Source organism: Dermochelys coriacea, chromosome 7 (genome assembly GCF_009764565.3).
Source record: "Dermochelys coriacea isolate rDerCor1 chromosome 7, rDerCor1.pri.v4, whole genome shotgun sequence".
NCBI lineage: Eukaryota > Metazoa > Chordata > Testudines > Dermochelyidae > Dermochelys > Dermochelys coriacea.
Genome location: NC_050074.1, coordinates 31,498,652 through 31,517,222, shown reverse-complemented (window position 1 = coordinate 31,517,222; position 18,571 = coordinate 31,498,652). Strand labels below are relative to the sequence as shown.

General features: G+C 51.8%; 1 protein-coding gene and 1 long non-coding RNA gene across 3 annotated transcripts; both read left to right on the top strand.

Annotated features, from left to right (window-relative positions):
• The first annotated feature begins 3,630 nt into the window (after positions 1-3,630).
• On the top strand, positions 3,631-4,429 carry LOC119859147. The gene is made up of 2 exons (XR_005294112.2): positions 3,631-3,949; positions 4,139-4,429. It is a non-coding gene; the product is annotated as an uncharacterized LOC119859147 (long non-coding RNA).
• An 866-nt stretch (positions 4,430-5,295) lies between these two features.
• On the top strand, positions 5,296-15,973 carry LOC119858919 (cytoskeleton-associated protein 2-like). 2 transcript variants are annotated; one of them, XM_043518584.1, is made up of 6 exons: positions 5,296-7,508; positions 11,088-11,690; positions 12,333-12,540; positions 13,120-13,251; positions 14,136-14,205; positions 15,460-15,973. In XM_043518584.1, exons 2-6 carry the CDS (start codon positions 11,149-11,151, stop codon positions 15,537-15,539), a joined length of 1,032 nt encoding a protein of 343 aa, XP_043374519.1. In that variant the 5' UTR covers positions 5,296-7,508; positions 11,088-11,148; the 3' UTR covers positions 15,540-15,973. The 2 variants fall into 2 exon arrangements, with proteins under 2 accessions (XP_043374519.1, XP_038266389.1); XM_038410461.2 differs by lacking the exon at positions 5,296-7,508 and having other exon boundaries at positions 11,067-11,690.
• Positions 15,974-18,571: the final 2,598 nt, after the last annotated feature.

Here is an 18,571-nt window from a genome sequence, read left to right as displayed (position 1 = left end):
CCTGATCCTTGGTAAGCTGTTTCAGTGGTTAATTACACTCACTGTCAAAAATATACACCTTATTTCCTGTGAATTTGCCTAGTCTCAACTTCCAGACATTGGATACTGACAGACTGTTGTCAGGTAAACTGAAGAGTCCTCTGTTATCAAATTTCTCTTACCCATGAAGCTACTTCAGACTGGGATCAAGTCACCCGTCAACCGTCTCTTTAAACTGAACAGACTGAGCTCCTGAAGTCTCCACTCCATATCTTAATGCTTTGTAGTGATAATATATTATAGTTAAACATGTATTATTATATAATATATATTAAAAGTAATATTTAACATTTTAATATAATATCAATGTCAAAACTAAACCAGTTAAATTTTTGGAATTTTTATTTCGCAGGAAATTTCAGAATTTCAGCTTTTCAGTCCAATTTGGAATGACATTTTTTCCAAGATGTCTGAATTTCCCGTGGGCTGAAAATTCCAGTTCCCAGCCAGCGCTAGCATTGCCACAATACTTTATTTTTATTGTGTGTATTGTGGTAGCACCTAGGAGCCCCAGCATGGCCCAGGATCCTGTTGTGCTAGCTGCTGTGCAGACAAATTAAATTACAAATAAATAATGGGCCGTGGCCTGAAGGCAGGAATCACTGCGTGAGGATCTCTGCTCCATGTCATGCAGGAGATCAGACTAGATGCTCAGAATGGTTCCTTCTGAAAATCAATGGATCTGTGCACCAGTGGGGCAATATTTGGGCATGGAGCCTTACCAAGCCAGCCCATGCTAGTTGTCCTGAGGCCCTGCATATGATACAATAGGTGCCTAGAAGCCAAGGACTGAATAGGGTGACTCCATTCCTATCTCACCCCTTAGATATTGTCTTTGCAAGGTAGGGGTCATAAACGTTCATGGCCAGAAGGAACCATTGTGATCATGTAGTCTGACCTGCAGCACAAAGGTTGGAGAACTTAACCCAGTCACTCCTCTATTGAGCCCATAACTCCCACTTGGAATAGATTGTGTCTGGGGATCCCACACAGAGACGGGGTTAGAACCTAGGGAGTCCTACCTCCCAGACACAATCTGGAGATAAAATCTCCAAGTGATGGACAGTCCATTGGAGCATGTTTATAGAAGGACTGAGAGATTGCACCTGTTCTGCCTCCAGGGCTCACAATCCCATGCCTCTCCACTTGGAGAAGACATAGCACCCTTAGCTGAAATCCATTCTGCTTCCTGGTATTTACAGCTCTCAAGGAGCAGCACCTCCTTGGCCATAGAAGGTCACAAGTACCTTCCGTCCCATTTAAGCTCCTTAAGGATGAGATGCCTGGCTCTCCATAGTGTATGAAAGGGGTCACTTAGTCTTGTTTCCTTACCAAGAGGTCTTTACTGGCTGCATCTGAGAAGGCTTTGACCCTTCCACTGCTGAGGAAGAGCCATCCCCACTCATAGATACTGAATTTTCCCCACCAGGGAGCAGGCAGAGATGGGTGTGAGAGCAGAAAGGGGACAGTGTATGGCATCAGTCAGACTCCTGGCTAGAAAATGCCCTTCAATGTAGTGCCTCTTTACCTGACCCCTCAGGACTCCTGGGTTCTATCCTAGCTCTAGGAGGGGAGTGCAGTCTAGTGGGTTAGAGCAGGAGGGGCTGGGAGCTAAATCTGGGTTCTATCCCAAGGTCTGGAGGGCAGCAAGGTCTAGTGGTTAGAGCAGGGGATTGGGAGACAGGACTCCTTCATGAACTGGTTAAAACACTTTGAGCTCCACAGAGGAATGGTGCTCTGTGCAGCACCAGCCTGGCAATTGGGAGTAGAGATGCTAGTCCCCCAGGAGGGATGGGCCAGCTCAGAAGACTTGGTCGATTTATGGTAGGTCTATGTGGCTTTGCATTGCACAGTGCTCACCCCTGCCCATGGCTATGTCTCCAGCCACCCTTTGCACCCAGCTGTGGCCCAGCCCAGCCCCTGACTAGTGAAAGAGGGCTGGAAGAGGTAGCAGAAGCATTAATTCCCAATGATGCTGACTTGGTCATCAGGCAGCTTGTAGCTCTTTAGAGAGAAGGAGGAGGCAGTTGGGTCCATTTAATTCTCGAAGTCCAAAGCCACGTAATGCAGGTTCTCCTTGGTGTCCCATGCAATCTCCCACTTGGCTGCAGAGCCAAAGCCAGGGCTGGGGCGTGGTCAGGCAGAGAGCAAGGTGAAGGATGCAGCAGGGAGCCTGGACACTTAACAATGGTGCAATCAGAGCTGAGAGTGGCTGGCCAACCACCTGCCCCATGGGCTCCCACCTCAGCTTGGGAGGAAGGTGAGGACTCAGCAGAGTGGCAGGACAATGGGATGTGGATGGGAGTGTGTCCTGAGAAGTGCTAGGAGAGGCCTTGAATTCTGATATCTCCAGGCGCCCATGACCCAGAATCCAACCCTGGGGTCTGCGCTCCTGGCTAGTCTAGAGCATTGGTGGGGGCGTAAACCGTGTGCTGGGGCTGCAGGAATGGAGGCAGCAGGAAGTATGTGCTGCCTCCACTCCTGCAGTTCTCCCCCTCTTTCCATGTTCTCCCGCTCTGGGGCTGCCCTATAGCTTCCCTGAAATCTGAACTCTGCGGTGCACCTCCGCTCTCTGCTCTCTACAACACATGTGCTGCAAGGACCAGAACCCCCATCTAGTGGCAGTAAGCGGTATTGCACCCTGCCTGCATGCCGCAGCTCCAATCCCCCCCCCTCGCCCCCGCTCCACCTCCCCAGACCCAGAAGGCCGCCCCGGACCGGTCTCAACTACTGTATGTCTCTCTCGTCCACCCCGCCGCTCTCATGTCCATCAGGAGCCATAGGTGGAGGAGTAGCCACACGGTCAGGATCTTCATGAGGTAATGGGGGAGCTGCCTTGTCTGCTGTAACAGCATGACCCGAGCATTGGGCAGTGTGAGGGTGCACTGACCTGACTGCTGTGGGGTCTGAGCCCTATGCCAACATATAGAGGGCATCATCCCACGTGGGGAACTGCCCCATGCCCCCGGGTATGATGGCATATCGGGCACATTTTCAGGAGCACCGTGAGAGCAGCGTGTGGGTGTGAATTTGGAGAGGGGGCAGCGTGCAGAGTCGGAAGCCCCACGGCCCCTGTGGGGAGAGGATGGGGACACCATGCAGTGGGCGATGTCCCGGGGACTCATACTGGATGTGGAGAACTCTGCAGTACTGAGAGGGGTGTTGTGCTGCGGTGGGTTGCGGCAGGGGGCAACATTGGGCATAGGGGCCTCCCAGTGCTGTGATGGAGATGCCATGCAGCGGGACAAGGGCATCCTGGGCTCTATGTTCAGTGTGGTTCCCCCAGTCCTGTGATGGGGCTTTGTGCCTCTGCACTATGTTGGATGTGGGGAATGTCCCTGACCCTGCTGTTACCCAGTGGGGTGGAGGTCCATGTGAGGGGTGCCTTGGCCCCCTGGCTGACATGTGGGGTCCCTGTGGTTGGGGGACACCTTGGTCCCCATATGGGACTGGGGAGGAGCCATGTGGTGCAGGGGGTGCCCTGACCCTAGCTGGGGGAGCTGAAGCATGTATGGGAATGCCCTGACCCCCATATAGGGTTGGGGGGGCCGTACAGTGGGGGGATCGCCCTAGCCCTGGATTGACATAGGGGGATACCCCCAACCCCGCTCACGGATCCGACGCCATGGGAGGGATTTGGACCAATTTGTTGGGCGGGGCTATTCCCCGCATGACTCCGCCCACCTGAAGCGACGTCACCCCCACAAAACGATCCGGCCACTCAGGCCACTTCCGGTTCCCGTGTCTTTATAGCCGGCCCTTTTTCCTCCGTCACTTCCGACCTGGCCGCCGTCTTGCCCGTGCCGCTATGTCCGTGTCCCCCGTGCTCCGCGCGCTGCTCCGCCCCCGGCTCGCGCCGCCCGCTCGCGGCCTGCACTCGTACCCGCCGGAGAACCGCGTGGGGCCGCTGGTGAGCGGGGGTCCGGAACCGTCCTTCCCAGGGGCTCGGGGCTGCAGCGCGGCGGCTGCGGCCTCGGATCGCCCCTCCCTGGGGAGCCCGCCCGGGCTGGGGCTTCGCGGCGCCTGGGGGGTGGGGACGGGGACGGGGCCCCAGCCGCTGTGTCCTCACCTGAGCTCTGCCTTCTTCTCCCCCGCGCAGGAGACCGTCATCGGCCTGGGAGCCTTCATCATGGCCTTCCTGGCCCCCTCGGGCTGGATCCTGGCCAACATGGAGAGCTACAAGAAGCGCGACTGAGCGGGCAGGGTCTGATCCGCGCTGGCCGCCCGGCTGGACTCCCCTGCGCCCCTGGCGGGGCTCGCCCCTGCCCCCACAATCCACACCCGGCCCCTGGGGCTGTTAACTTGTTCCCTGGCTCTGTGTGGAGCAGCAGCGCCGCTGCCATGGCGGAGTGACTTGAAGCTGTTACAATAAACCCTCTTACAGACACTTGGCTTTGACTCTGCCTTTTTTCCCCTGATTGCTGACCTTGAGGGTTAGGCCCTGCACCAGATCAAATGGTTCGGGGCAGCAGGATTGTACCTGCTGGTCCATGCTATCCCAGGCCTTTACATCTAGGTGTAAATGGGTAAGGGGACAGCAGCCCCAGCATGCATCTGCATTGTCAACTCTTCTCCAGCTGTGCATTGGCCATAACTTGTATAGACCCTTTGATCTTTTGTCCTTGGGCCTGTCCTGGTTCCTGGGGGTTCAGTTTATGGGGGGGGGCTGCTAGTGCTTTAATTACAGAGTACCAACTCTGTCTGGGGAAAGGAGTGGGTTTGTGAGGAATGCAGCCCTCGGACAAATCATAGGCTCACTGGTGTGGGATGAAGGCACTTCCTGATTGTTATGGACAGCAGCAGAATTCCAAGTAACACCTGTAGCTGCTGGTTGAGTTGTGTTTGGGAGTGCAGGACTCCTGGGTTCCATGGCCAGCTGGGCTAGTGCTGCTCTGTGACTAGTCATATCCCCTCTCTGTACTCTGGTTCCCTGTATTTGCAGTGGTGATGATTCTACCCCTGCCCCTGCTGTGTCAGTATTTAAAACATTGGGCCAGCTCAGGAGTCAGATACTCTGTAGCTCTTAACTTGCCCTCTCTAGCAGGCTTAGAACTAGGGCAGATGGAAGCCCTTTTTAGCCTCAAGATGAACTCCCCTTATTCACACCCACCTCCAGTGGAAAATCCAATCAGGAAAGGCTGAGGCTTGCTGACCCTGGCTGGGGATAGGGATCAGATGAAAAGGGCCAGAGGTGGGGATCAAGTTCCTGCAGCCTCAAGCAGGAATTGTACGGGATCTCCCAGCCTATGCTTTGGAGGAGATTGCAGCTTTGCTCTACCCTGCTGCTTTGCCCTTGCAGCAGAGAATTAACCTAGGGGCAAAATTCCTTTCCCTTGTGCTGTTTCAGTTGCACTCAGAGACTTTCTCTTCTGTACTGAACAGCAGCTTCATCCCAGAAGCAGCTCCTGGGGTCCTCACATTCTGTGCTGTCAGGATGACCCAGCAGTAGTTATCCCAGTAGTAACAAGAGTGGTCCTACTCAGCCAGTTATCACAGCCCCTTAGTATGTGGGACTCCTGGGCTATGGCAGGGCAGCTAATCATGAAAGATGCGATGGTGTCATCTGTTAATGCAAGAGGCAGCAACAGCTTTTCCCTCTACCAAATAGGGCATTAGGTTGGACAGGGCAGAAATGCCAGCTGAGAGCAGCTTGATTTCCAGATGCCCAGCTCCCTGCAGGGCACATGCTCAGCACCCCTACTATATTTGCAATCACAAAGGAAATGCACCTCATTTGAACGCAGTGGGCCAAAGCAGGTGATCTGAATGCACCAACCAAGCTGCAGCTGTGATTGTGTTACTGGGCTGTTATTCTTGCAGCTGGCTTGGCTAGGGGAAGCATTTTTTAGCTTAACATGTAGGGGGCAGAAACAGCCTGGCCCCACTCTCTCTTCCTATGCTAGCTGTCCTTTTCCCAATGGGGAGAGACAGAGACTGATATTCCAGTTCAGATCCACAGTGGCAGGTTTCTTTGTTCTGATCCAGGACTGAAATTAACCCTGCAGCCATACCCCTCGCCCTGATGCCATAACACTCCACCTCCCTGCAGCGATTGCAGTCGGATCACAGCACTAGAACAGCAAGGAGTCAGCTAGAGTCCCCTTAGATGCAGGTAGTGCTTCTCTGTGCCTGGGAGAGGTTGTTAGAGGAGAATGGTGCAGAGATGATTTAAGGGGCTGGAGGAAAGTTAGATGAGAGACCCTGTAACTAGGCTTAGCAGTGGATGAGGTTAACTCTTTAAGTACCCAAATGGGGAACTGCAATAGATTCCCCCCACCCCGCCCTGGGCTATTTGGGATGTACGCTTGCTTAGCAGCACCATGTGGGGTATAATTTTCCCCAAGGGATGGGAGCTTATGTATTTGGGGTCCCTGGGCACTGGGACTGGCCGGAGCAAACCAATTAACCTTCATGTGGCTTTAATTTGCAAGGCCCCTCATACTGGGTAAATTCTCCCTGTTTAACACAGAAATCTGAGGCATATGGGTGTGTCACTGCTGCTTACAGTGGGAGTTGAGTAGAGAGCCAGGATTGGAACCCAAGAGTCCTCATCCTGGAGCTAGAGCTGGTTCATGCCTATTTTGCAGCTACTTGAGTTCAGAGGCTGCAGAGTGCACTGGTCAAAGTTCTCCAGCTTGCTAGAGATCTCACTGAAACATGCTGCCTTTGGCAAGGAGATGGGACTGTCCACATAGCTAGTGGATTTTATTTCCTACAGTGGAACCTGGAGGAGCCAGTCAAGGTCATGGCACCATTGTGCCAGGTGCTGGAGACACACAGTGAAAGACAGTCTCTGTCCCAGAGAGTTTTCAGTTGAAACAGTCAAAGAATGAGAGTGGAAGGGTCACCCCATAGCTCAGTGGCAGAGCTGGGAATAGAACCCAGGCATCCTGAGTCCCCTTCTAACATCCTAGTCACTGAAAGATCTACAGAAACTCATCCAAAACTCAGCCCATTTGGAAGAAGGTGCTACCCGGTACAGGGTCTAGGCTTAGACTCAAAGCTGTTCTAAATCACAGATCTGCTCTATCTGCTTTGCATGGAGGTGGAGTGGGATTTGAGATGGGGGCAACAGGGTGGATGGGCCTATGGCCCCACAGAAAGCTTGCCCACTCATATGCTAGGCCAGAGAGATCAGCATTTGAATTCTGCCTAAGAAACCTTAGTTATATTTCCTCCTCCAAGACTAGACCTAGAAAACCAGGATTATTCCAAACATCCCCTCCAGAGAAACCAAGGAGGGCCGGATATTTCATGACCCCTTTATCTAATGTGGAATTGGCCTGCCAGACCCCTCCTTCCCAAAGGGTGGAGCTAGCTGCCTAGCCAATGTGGTGTTGGGATAACTGGGTGGGTCCTCAAGTCCCTGTTGACCAAAGGATATCATCCTGATGCTGATTGGCAGGATGGTTAGAGAAATAGCAGGACTTTGGGGCAGGTGTGACTGAGGCAGTTGAGGGGGACGAGAGGTATGGTCTTGTGTCTGTTTGGGTTGGTTGTTGTAGATCCTAGTGTATTGATTGTTGGGGTTAGTTGGTTGTTTGAGCTTGTTTAAGGTTCCCTGGTTTTGCAGCTCTGGTTCATAGATGATTGGCTTAAAGAGGGAGGGGTTGTGTATTTATCTGGACTTGTAAGGAACTTACTAACTGTATCCTTGTTCTGCTTTCAGATGAATGTGTCTGATGAAGTGAGCTGTAGCTCACGAAAGCTTATGCTCTAATAAATTTGTTAGTCTCTAAGGTGCCACAAGTACTCCTTTTCTTCTTGTTCTGCTTTGTGGGCTCCTAGCTCTTACAAAAGAGAGTGTAGCTAGTTTGGGTGTAATGCAGCTTTTCCTAACATAGGGGAGAAGGAATAAATTAGAACTTGTCACCTGAGGCTAGTCTACTCTCCTGCCTGCATCATACAGGGTGTTGTGAGCCCTGCTTAATGCAAAGTTCTTAGTGCCTCCCTTCCTTCTGTATGCTAGAGCGTCATCAGAGGAAAGTTTGGTTTGTGTGGTGCCACCTGCAAAGCTGGTGGGGAAGAGTGTTTGCTCTAGGCTATTTGTACTAGTGCAGTGTACTCCTGCTGCATTGGTGGAAGTGGGGTGCATTGTGGGGAGACATAGTGGCATCCTGTGGGTGGGCCACCTTGTGGGAAACTGTTGTGCTGGGTGGCTTCTTGTGCCAGCTGGGAGGGCTGTAAATAGGCCTGAGGTAAAACCTTCCTGAGTGGTTAATAGGTCCTGGAGGGCTCAAGGAGACCCTTGGGGCTGACCCACTGCAAACTCTGATTCCTCCTGCTCTCCTATCCCAGCCTGTGCACTCCCACCAGGCTCATGCAAAGCCTGATTCTCTTCTTCCTCCCTTGATTCCCCCCCAGCTTATGCATCTCTCTGCAAACCTTGATCCCTCTGGCAACCACCCATGTACCTCCAGCCCCTCTCCTACTCCTAGAGTTTGGTAGCTGCCTTACCTCTGTGTTTCCTAGAAGGTGGGTGGTGTTGCTTGTACGATCTGGGGGTGGGGTCAGACCCATTGTACCCTGAACCAATCTATCACTGCTAGTGCTCAGTGGCTGTGAAAATCAGGTGGCTGTAGGTGTAAGGTAGCCAACACTGACCCCATGCACATGAGGGTCGGTCTAATGAGATTGTTCCAAGCCCCATGGTTGTATTCCTGGAGCTTCAGGGCCATAGCTTAAACTAACATGGGCTCTTTTCTTCCCAAAGCCAGTGGCAGTGACTGAGTATTGGTCACTGGTCTTGGAAGCCGTAGAGGGGAATGGTAAGCTGCCCAGTGAGTTGGGCTGCCCGAAGTGGGAGAGAGTGGGTGGTGTGCATGCTGTGACAGACTGGTGAGGCCAGAACACGGTTACACCAGCCACTGCTAGGGTCCTGTGTCACAGCATCAGGCTGGGGTGTATTAACTTGAGTGGTACATGTAAAACACGAGAGGTAATTATTCTGCTCACTGGGCACAGTGAGGCCTCAGCTAGAGTCCTGCTTTCTGTTCTGGGTGCCACACTTCAAGAAAATTTGAGTGCGGAGCAGAGCTGCAAAAATAAAGCTCGAGGCTTAGAACTGTCCCATGTGGAAAGGTAGAAAGAACTAGGTTTAGCCTAGGGAAGAGCAGACTGAGGGGGACATAAGTCTTCAGAGGAGTACAAGGTTGTTATAAAGAGGATGGGAATCAATTGTTCTCCACCTAGGGCAGGTCAAGAAGGTGGGTTTGCAGCACTGGGTGTTCAGGTTAGTGTCACAGATCTGGCTCCCGTGGGCCAGAAAAGATGCTCCCACAGGGCCATTTAAGAGGGCAGGGCAGCACCTGGGGCCACAGGGGATAATGGAGAATTGGAGTTCAGGTGTAAGAGGGACCCTGGGTTAGTCAGGATACCTGGTGAGACTGAGTCAGTTGGGAGCAGGGACAGGTGAGTGTTGCCCAAGCCAGAAGGTGTTTCCTGGGGATGGTTGAAGGCAAGGAGGGCAACGAGGAGTTTGTGGACTGACCTGCCAAGCCAGAGCAGTGCTGAGGCTGGAGGAGGCACAGCCAAGGGAGTTGCCTGCTGGCTCTAACTGGAGAGCCCAGACTGGGGGGGCTCACCTGCTGATGACTCAGCACCAGAAAACTGGACCTGGGGAACTAGTGAGAAGGCTGGGGAAGTGGGGACAGAGATGATCTCCTAATGGAGAGGCTGGGGAGTTCCCAGTGGGAAGAGCAGGATTGCACTCCAGCTGGAAGGCTTGGGATGACCATCCTGGCAGACCAAGAGAAGACCCACAAGGAGCCAAGGTGTAGCGGAAGACATGGGAGTATGGTGTGGAAGGACTCCAGCAACAAGGCTGGTGTGGGTGCCTGCTCAGAAGAGCAGGATTTTATGGATGATGTCCACCAGTTATGGGAAATGGCCTGTATTGGGACTCTTCTTATGGACTGATTTGCACCATGGGTTCAATAAAAAACTGCCCCCAAGGAAGGGTATTGAAGCAAGAGAGCCTGAAGTGGAGTCCTTGAGAAGGGAAACTGAGGCAGGTGCATTTGTTGGGCTGTGGCCTGCTGCCACTCTAAGTGCATCTAAGAGGATGCTCTAACTCTAAGTGCAGTAAAGCTCTGGGACAGGTGTCCAAGGGAGGCTGTGGACTCCCCTGCATGGGCTGGTTTTAAGACCAGGTTGGATAAACATCTATCAGGGATGGTTTAGGTTTATTGGCCTGGCCCCGGCGAGGGGGGGGGGGGGGTCTGGACTTGACCTGTCAAGGTCCCTTCCAAACCCTATGCTGTTCTAAAATCCTGTTTGCTCTTGCCTGCCTTCCTGCAGCACTCTGACGTTTGCTTGCCTGGAGGCTGCCTGACAGGGGAGTTGGAGTGAGGTTTTTGTTCTTGGGGGTTTTTGGCCAAAACCCCTTGGGTGGAAAAAGGCAGATTTGGCAACACCAGAATGTTTAGCAAATTCATACTGGTTTGCCAAATTATTTTTTGGTTGCAGGAGGGGATATTCCAACTTTTTCACTTAAGAATTTTCTTGAATCTTTTAAACTGAACAGGTTGAAATAGCTGAAAATGAAACCAGTTATTTGACCCAAATTTTCTTACTTTTTTGGTAAAAACTTGACAAACATGGGATTTTTTTGATTGGGTCAAATTAATTTTTGATTTGTTCAGGACTGCCCACGAACAAAAAAAATCTGTTTGCCCAGTTTCTACTTCCAGCTCCTGGAGAACTCTAATGGAGAGACAAGCAGGGTGTGTGTGTGTCTGTGCTCTAAATAACTCCAGCAGCTGCACCAGTCCATGCAGTTTGCTTCCCAGGTGTGTGATGTGGCTAGGGTTTTTGAGTCTCACCTGATAGCCCATGCAGCTGGCAGCAATGGGGAACTTCTTTCCTTAATGCACAGTTGGCCCAGTATCACCTGGGATTTTCATGAGCCTCAGTTCAAGTATCACTGCTTTAGAACCAGAGGCACTAGGTTCTATCCCAGTGGTTGATGCACCATCCTGGGCTGTCCCATTGCATCAGCCCCAAGCGAACAGCTGGGCTCTGAGATGGGTCCTCCTCTTGTTTTCCAGATGCAGAGATGCTGTAGCCCTCTATAGCTTCCCCCTTTCCAGGATCACGCCACTGAAGGCCATGGCTGGTGCTGGCAGCTGGTGGGAAAATCCCAGCACCCCATTTGGAGTTGGCGAGCTGAGGGACAGGCCGGTGTCTCTCAGGAAGCACCTGAGGAGCCAGAAGGAGAAGCAGAGCATTGCCGAGCGGCTGAACCTCAGTTTCACCTTGGTGCCCAGGAAGTCTCCCCTGGGCTATTACCTGGGCAGGCTTGTGCCCTCAAAGACCTGCTCTTTCCGCCAGAGGCTGCCTGTGGAGGCCAGCCTGGGCATTGCCTGGCAGCCTGTGGTGCACTCTCCCAACACCATCACCTCCCGCAGGGCTTCTGCAGGGGCCTGGCGGGCTAACACTGCCCTGAGAACAGGCCATGTCACAGACCAGACCCAGCTCAAGGGCAGCAGGATCCTGCTGCCCCCGACCAAGCCAGCTCTCGGTAGAGTGAGACCCATCTCCTCGCCCAGGGCAGTGATGCTGTTTGAGCTGCACAGTCCTGCTGCCCAGGAGCCCAAACCCACCAGCAGGCACAAGCATGCTGTGGTCAAACCAGCCATCAATGCCAGGAGGTGAGTGGGGGGCTGCCTGCTTCATAGTGCCCTGGCACCAAGGCCTTCTGCCCAACACAGGAGTGGTTGGGGTAATGTGGGGGGGTCTCCTCACCAGGGGGGTGGGTTTGGCTGCAAAGGGGTCCCCTACTATTTACCCAAGCAGTGATGGCATATCCTGAGTCTCAACCCAATGCATTGTCCTCCCACTGAGTCCAGCTGGGCCCAGTTCCTCCATGTACCTCTTAAACTAACAGTGGGATTCAGAGGACTCCTATAGATTGCCCCCCAGCTTGCACTAGGGCATCAGGTGCTTTGGGGGCAGTCTAGATCTTCAACCTCTATGCCAAAACCACCGATGTTTAAGTCCTCTCTGAGGCCATCTTGTGGTGCCATTGGCTTGAAATTTGGGGTGCAACTTTACAGGGTGCAATAGGTCTCTTGGCCCAAATTCAGAGTATCTTGGTCACAGGTCTCCTGAGATGCAGCCTCCCCCCCCCCCCCCACCAAAATGTCCTGTGCTGCTCTTTTGAGGTTTGCATCTCAAATGGAGGGGCAGGATTAAGGTGGCCTATGTCTGGGGAGATGTTTTACTGTAACCCCACATGTCCTCCTGGGAAGTGTTGGGGTGGGCACTCACCTCTTGACCCACTCTGCCTCCAGGGCCCAGCTGGCAGAATGGCAAGCTGCCAAGGGCAAGGTGCTGAAGAGACCCCCATGTGTAATGGTCCCTGTTCCTCCCAAGAGATGCTTGTCCAAGGAGCCCGCTGTCCTGTCCTCCTGGACCACCATAATGGATGAAGAGGAGATGAGATCAGAGCCAGACCAAGCCAGCCTGGCAGTTCTGGAGCAGCCCAGCCAAGCTGGCGGGGTATCCGTTCCATGCCTGGCTGGATACAGCGGGGGAGGAGTTCACTGCAGGGGAATTTGTGGGGTGGGGGAGGTCCTGCTAGTCCTGGAGCAGCAGGGGAGCATGTCTGGCTGTGGGATGTCCTGGAGTGTAGTGGAGGGGTAGGTTCTGGCCATGGGGGTGTATGTGGTTGGAAGGTGGGGGTTGGGTGCAGCAGTGCTGGGAGCACAGTTAGTGGGAATCTGTCTGGGGTGCAGGGTTAAGGGCAGGGGGGGTAATGGATCTAGCAGTTGGCACTGGAGTGAATGGTCAGGATTTTAAAGGGGGGGGCTGGTGGCAGCACAAGAAATAGCTGGGTGGGGGGAGCAGGTTGTGCTGAGTTGGGGGAGGGACTGGTCTGGGGATATCAGAATTTGTTTTTTGGGGGAGGGCTGTGGGGAGCTCAGAGGTCTGTACTAGGAGGAGGGCTGGGCTGTGTGAGATGGGGAAGGGGGCTGTACTGTGCTTTTGGCTGTGTGGGAGGGCAGGGGTAAGGTGGTGAGAACCTTTCACCCCTCGAGAGGTGTGCCAGGCTGCCACTAACCCTGCTCCCATCTCCAGGGCACCCGCAGGGAGGAGGTACCTCCATGGGACCCAGCCACTCGGGGGACCCAGGACTCGGAGTACTGGGTCCATCTCCAACAGCCTGCAGGGGCTGCTGGGAGCACCTGCCTTGCTGGCAAGGGACCTGAGGTGAGGTTTCTCTGCCTGCCACAGAACCATCCACCCCACCTTAAAATCCACATTAATGCTGCAGTTGGCTTGAAATCTGGGGAGCTGTACAGAGGCCGAGGTAGATTCTGTGTCGTGACACTGAGCTGGCTTCTTGGTTGGGGTTCCTGAGACACAGATCCCCCACCATGTCCTGTCCTTGTTCTGAAATCTCTTGGCAACCAAAGGGGGCAGAGTTCCTACACAGCCTAACTCAGCCCCTTCTCGGGCCAGCGGCTCAGGCTTTTGGGGATTAAACTCTGGGGTTAACAAGGAGCCTGGGGCAGTGTCCTGGCTCTGCAGCCTGGGTTTGCTCTTCTGTGGGGACTGAAATGCTGTGTGCCCCTACTGCTGTATTGCCTAAACCTCTGATCCCCACCCCCTTGTGATCTTCATCAGTAGATCTCAAAGTGCTTCACAAGAGAGGTTGGTGTCCCCCTCCCCCATTTTACAGCTGAGGAAACTGAGACACCAGAAGGCAAAGTGACTTGCCAAGGTCCCCTAGCAGAGCTGGAATAGAATCCAGGTGTCCTGGGTCTCAGTCCAGTGCTCTAGCCACATGGCATCCCCTAGTGTGGATGCAGATTATAAAGGTGCCTCATGCTGGTATAACTTCCTATCATCCAGGAAGGGGAACAAGCTATTCCAGAGTAAGGCCTTTATACTATATTAACTGCATCTGCCCTAAGTCTTGTCCTGGGGGGGGGGGTGTACGTATGTACACACACTATATATAGGCTTTTTCTAAACCCCACACTCTGATCTGACAGCCATACGGGACATCCTGTGTAGAATAGACTGAAGCTGGGGGTCAGCCCCATAAGCTCACAGATGTTGGGCCTCACCCATGTCCTTTCTCTTGCCAGCATCTAGTAGATGAAGAGTGTGGATCAGCAAGGGCTGTGGACAATGGCAAGAGACTCCTGTATGCATCTAGTAAGTGAGCCCCATGGTTGAGCTGGGCCCTGGAAATGGGCAGATGGGGAGTCCTGAGTGGATCTGGGTTTTCCTGCCTTAGACCCACAATTGAATTCAGACTTTAAGTGTTGCCTTACAAAGGTGGCTGGGCTGGGCTGAAATGACTTAATGGTCCCTTAAGGTCTGGGGCTCCATGATGTGGCTCCTGGCAGAGGCCAGGGCCTAAGCAGGAGTTGTGGTGGGTTGATCCTTGGGTAGGTGACTGCACAAGCCCTGCCTGACCCATATGCCACTTGAGGGTGCTGTGTTGCTGGGGGCTCAGTAGGGGATGTTTTCACCCAAGTCGGTACTGACCCCTGTGTGATGCTAAGAGGTGCTGTGCTGTGTGCTCCCAGCCGGTGCCTGGCACTAGGGGGTGCTGTGCTGTTGGAGGTGCATGCTTACAGCACAGAGTGATGGTCAAATACTGCCTGGCACTCTTCTGGGGGCTGGGCTGGAATAGGCCTGTATGCAAAAGTTGCACTGGTATTGCTCTCCCAACACTGCAGGGATGCTGATGTGGAGGGGGGAACTGGCAGCTCTCCTGTCTGTATGGGGATGCAAGTGACTGGCCATGCACAGCTCTGCCTAAAAGCCCTTGTTAGGATCCCTAATACTTAACTTAGTTCCCAGCCAGCCCATTGAGGCTCCCCACTGAAGATGTGGGGTGGGGAGGATTCCTGGGATGCACAACTAGCTGGGCTTTACTATAGTAAGTTCCAGCTCACTGTGGTGAATACCTCGCCTGCATGGTCCACCTCTGCACAGGCTAAGGAGGGGCTGTGGGGCTTCCTAGCATGTGGTGAAGGGCAGGCTGGGGTGGCAGTGATGCTGTGTCAATGAGTGGGGTGTAAGGTGACCAGATATCCCACTATTATCGGGGGCTTTGTTTTATATACACAACTATCCCCTCCCCCCCAAGGGGAAAATTCCAATTTTTGATACTTGCTCTCTGGTCACTCTAGGGTGACCAGATGGCAAATGTGAAAAATCATGACAGGGTGGGGGGTAATAGGAGCCTATATAAGAGACCCCAAAATCAGGACTGTCCCTATAAAATCAGTACATCTGGTCACCCTAGGGGGGTGAGATGGCAGCTTGCTTGGGAAGGTGTACATCAGGGGAACTGGGAGGGACAAGCAGCAGATACAGGATCTCTATCCTGAGGTGGCTGTGTCAGGCTTGGTGCCTGAACTGATGCCCCAACAGTGAAATTATACCTTTTGTCTCTAGTGCTGCAGATCAGTGTGTGGAAGAGACTACCCAAGCTGCCACTCTCTGCTCCACACCCATCTTCCCTGGCTGCAGAGTGAACCCATTGTGCCACTAGCCTATATCCCTTGCTCAATCTGTCTTGGCTGATCTGAGAAGAGTTTGGGAAGGAGAGAATCTGCATTTGGACACTCCCAGGGCTGTCTCTTTAGCCTCCCAGTTGTGTACAGCCCTCTCAAAGCACCCCATGCCATGGGGTATGTCCTGTCCTAGCTGTCGAGGACCCTTGTAGGGAATCCAAAACACTGGAACCCTAAAGAGATGTTTCATGGCAGGGCGGGGACTGAACTAGGACAAGCCGTAACCCCCAAAAGGGCTGCAGATCTAAATGTCTGTCTTTTACACTTGAATCCGAACTCCAGCATTGCTCCCATCTAGCTTTTATATCTATTGTCTGTCACCAAGCTGTCTGCAAAGGCATGTTTTATGTAACCTGTACTGAACTCTTCAATAAAAGTCTTTAATAAAGATCCTACATTGTGGCAGAAACTGTTAAGCTGGACTGGAGGAGCGCACTATATTTAGCTTGTGAAAGAAATGGCAAAGGGGTAACTTAATCAGTGGATAAGTATCTCCATGGGGAAGAGAAGCTTCGTCAATAGAGAGGATTGAAACTTCCTTTTGGCCCAACTTGGGACCAAAAATCAAAATGACCAATTTTTGTTTAGGAAATGATCTAGTTGAAGAGCTTCCCTTCAGCTTGTATATAATATCTATAATCTAAATGTATATGATCAAAATACTTCATTTCAGCCTTTATCTTTCAGCAAAACTGGCAATGCATTCCTGTGAGATGCTTCAGTTTAGTCAAATCGGCATTTTCCAACCAAACAGTTGCTCTGTTGGAGAACTCTTGACCAGCTATGTTAATAGAGGGCTCGTCACTCTGGCAGACAAAGGTCTAACGAGAGTTAGTGGCTGGAAGCTGTAGTGTGACAAATTCAGACTAAAACATAAGGTGCAGATTCCAAACAGTAATTTACCCTCCTGTTAGGAACAGCTCCCCAAGTGCTGTGGTGGATTCCCTATCACTCAAAATCTGAAATCTTTTGGGTCTTTTTCTGAAAGGTCCTCTTTAGTTTAAACAGGAATTAATTCAGTTAAGTTGTATGGACAGTTACAGGGGAGGTAAGACAGCATAGCAGTGGTCCCTTTTGGCCTTAAAGTCTGAGCTGATCCATCGAATGGAGGGAGAACCAAACAACTAAACAATCCAATTTTGAAGTGAAGGCCAACTCTAATCACCCATGTCTAGACCTGCTTCGCAGCTTGGAGTTCTAGTCTGATGTTTTCAACTCAAAATACAATTTCTCTACACTCTGTAGGGGAGCACTAATGATGGGTTTGTTTAGAGTAGCTATAGTTGATTCTAGCCCTGCCCCACCTTTTTTTTTTTTAATGGCTTAAATCATGAGCTCTTGAAAAAGGAAAAATCCAAGAAGGGTGGTTTGTAATGAGTGTCTGAGTCCTTAAGTTGCACTACCTGTGTGTTCAGCCTCTTTGCCACAGCCATACTGCCTAGAATCCATTTAAAAAAACCAAACAGATATTTGTGCAGTTGGGACTCTATTGCAGTGTCCCAAATGCTCAAGATATTTCTTAAAGTTGTAACTAGCTATTATAGTGTAGTGGATTTTTTTCATGGCTGTTAAATCAAAAATTGTGATTGGATGTCTTTTTTTGTTTTCTCTTCCCACCCCAAGATCTGTTCTACCTCAACCAGGAACTATTTCAGGCATGTCTGGTGGGCTGTTAGGCACTCTGACTAGGTGGTCCCCTCTGCCTTTTTGAACCTATGAATCATACTTCCTTTGTAAAGCATTTTGACATTTACAGATGAGAAGTTGGTATTGCACTCCCTAATCTATAGATGGGGAAACTGAGGCCCAGGGAGGGGGTGTGACTTCCTCAGGTGACCCAGCAGGCCAGTGGCAGTTGATAGAATGCAGGTCTCCTGAGTCCCAGTCCAGTCCTCTACCCACTAGGCTCCCAAACTACCTTTTAGAAATTTGCACTTGTGTTCCTAAATCTCACAGGATTTTGAAAAGGCTCTGAAAAGCAGTTGGGTGACTTGAAAACTTTATCCAGCAAGGCCTGACTCTCGCTAGAATGGTGTCCTTTCCAAGGAAAGCTGTAGGGAAAAATACTCATAATAAAATCTATTTAATCTTCCTATGTCATCCTGGAATACTCCTACTGTCTCCACTGATGCTGTGCGGTACCTTTAAGCCTTTCCACAGAGCTAATGTCAGGGCAGATCTGCCCTGAGGTATTATGTAATAATTAGGCCATAGGGCAGCAGTAGTGGTACCTTCCTGGGTGCTGTACTGCAGCTGCTATTGCTGTGGTACTAGCACGTGTGCACATGTGACTGCTTTTGTTAGGGCTGGCATCCCAGTAGGAACATGCATCAGGAAAAGATGTGTAGCAGCTAGGGTGACTGGACACTACCCTTGCTGACTAAATAAGTGCCCCCATTTTTCACCCCCTTTAGCAGTGGTGCAGGTTGGTATCCTAGTGGGCTTTTGTGCCATTAGCCACAGCCCTGCCCCCTGGGCCACTGTGGAAGTGCATTGTGGGATACCAGCAGCCCTTCCCTCAGGGAATTGTGGAAGGTGGGGATTGAATTCCCACAATTCTCTCTGGCTTGAGCTAAACAGCAATGTAGACTTTGAGGCTAGAAGTGGTTGTTGTGGTGATCTCATCTGACCTCTGGTATGGCACAGGCTCAAGGACTGCCCTGAATGAATTCCTGGTTGAGTGAGAGCAGATCTGTTGGAAAAACATGCAGTCTTGGTTTCCTTTGCTCACTTTTGAATGTCCCTCATTCAATGGAACCAAAATGTTGCCTCTTTCTTGTGTTAAGAGATTGGGACAACAGAATCTCCCTGTATCTATTTGTATGACCATAGTTCCCAGGAGCCCCCGGTCTGGTACATGCTGAACAAAAAGCCAGTCCCTTACCCAAAGAGCTGACAAGCAAAGGCTAATACAATAAAGGACAGCCAAGGGAAGCCCAATAACGACAAGATGCTATTGGCCGACATAATGGGCAGCCTAACCGATTCACGTG

Excerpts from the sequence above, each read along its gene's own strand:
- LOC119858919 (XM_043518584.1), top strand. The coding sequence starts at position 11,149 with ATGGCTGGTGCTGGCAGCTGGTGGGAAAATCCCAGCACCCCATTTGGA. Across the intron at positions 12,541-13,119 it reads AGCCCAGCCAAGCTGGCGGG|GGCACCCGCAGGGAGGAGGT; the intron begins GTATCCGTTCCA and ends TCCCATCTCCAG. Across the intron at positions 13,252-14,135 it reads TTGCTGGCAAGGGACCTGAG|CATCTAGTAGATGAAGAGTG; the intron begins GTGAGGTTTCTC and ends TTCTCTTGCCAG.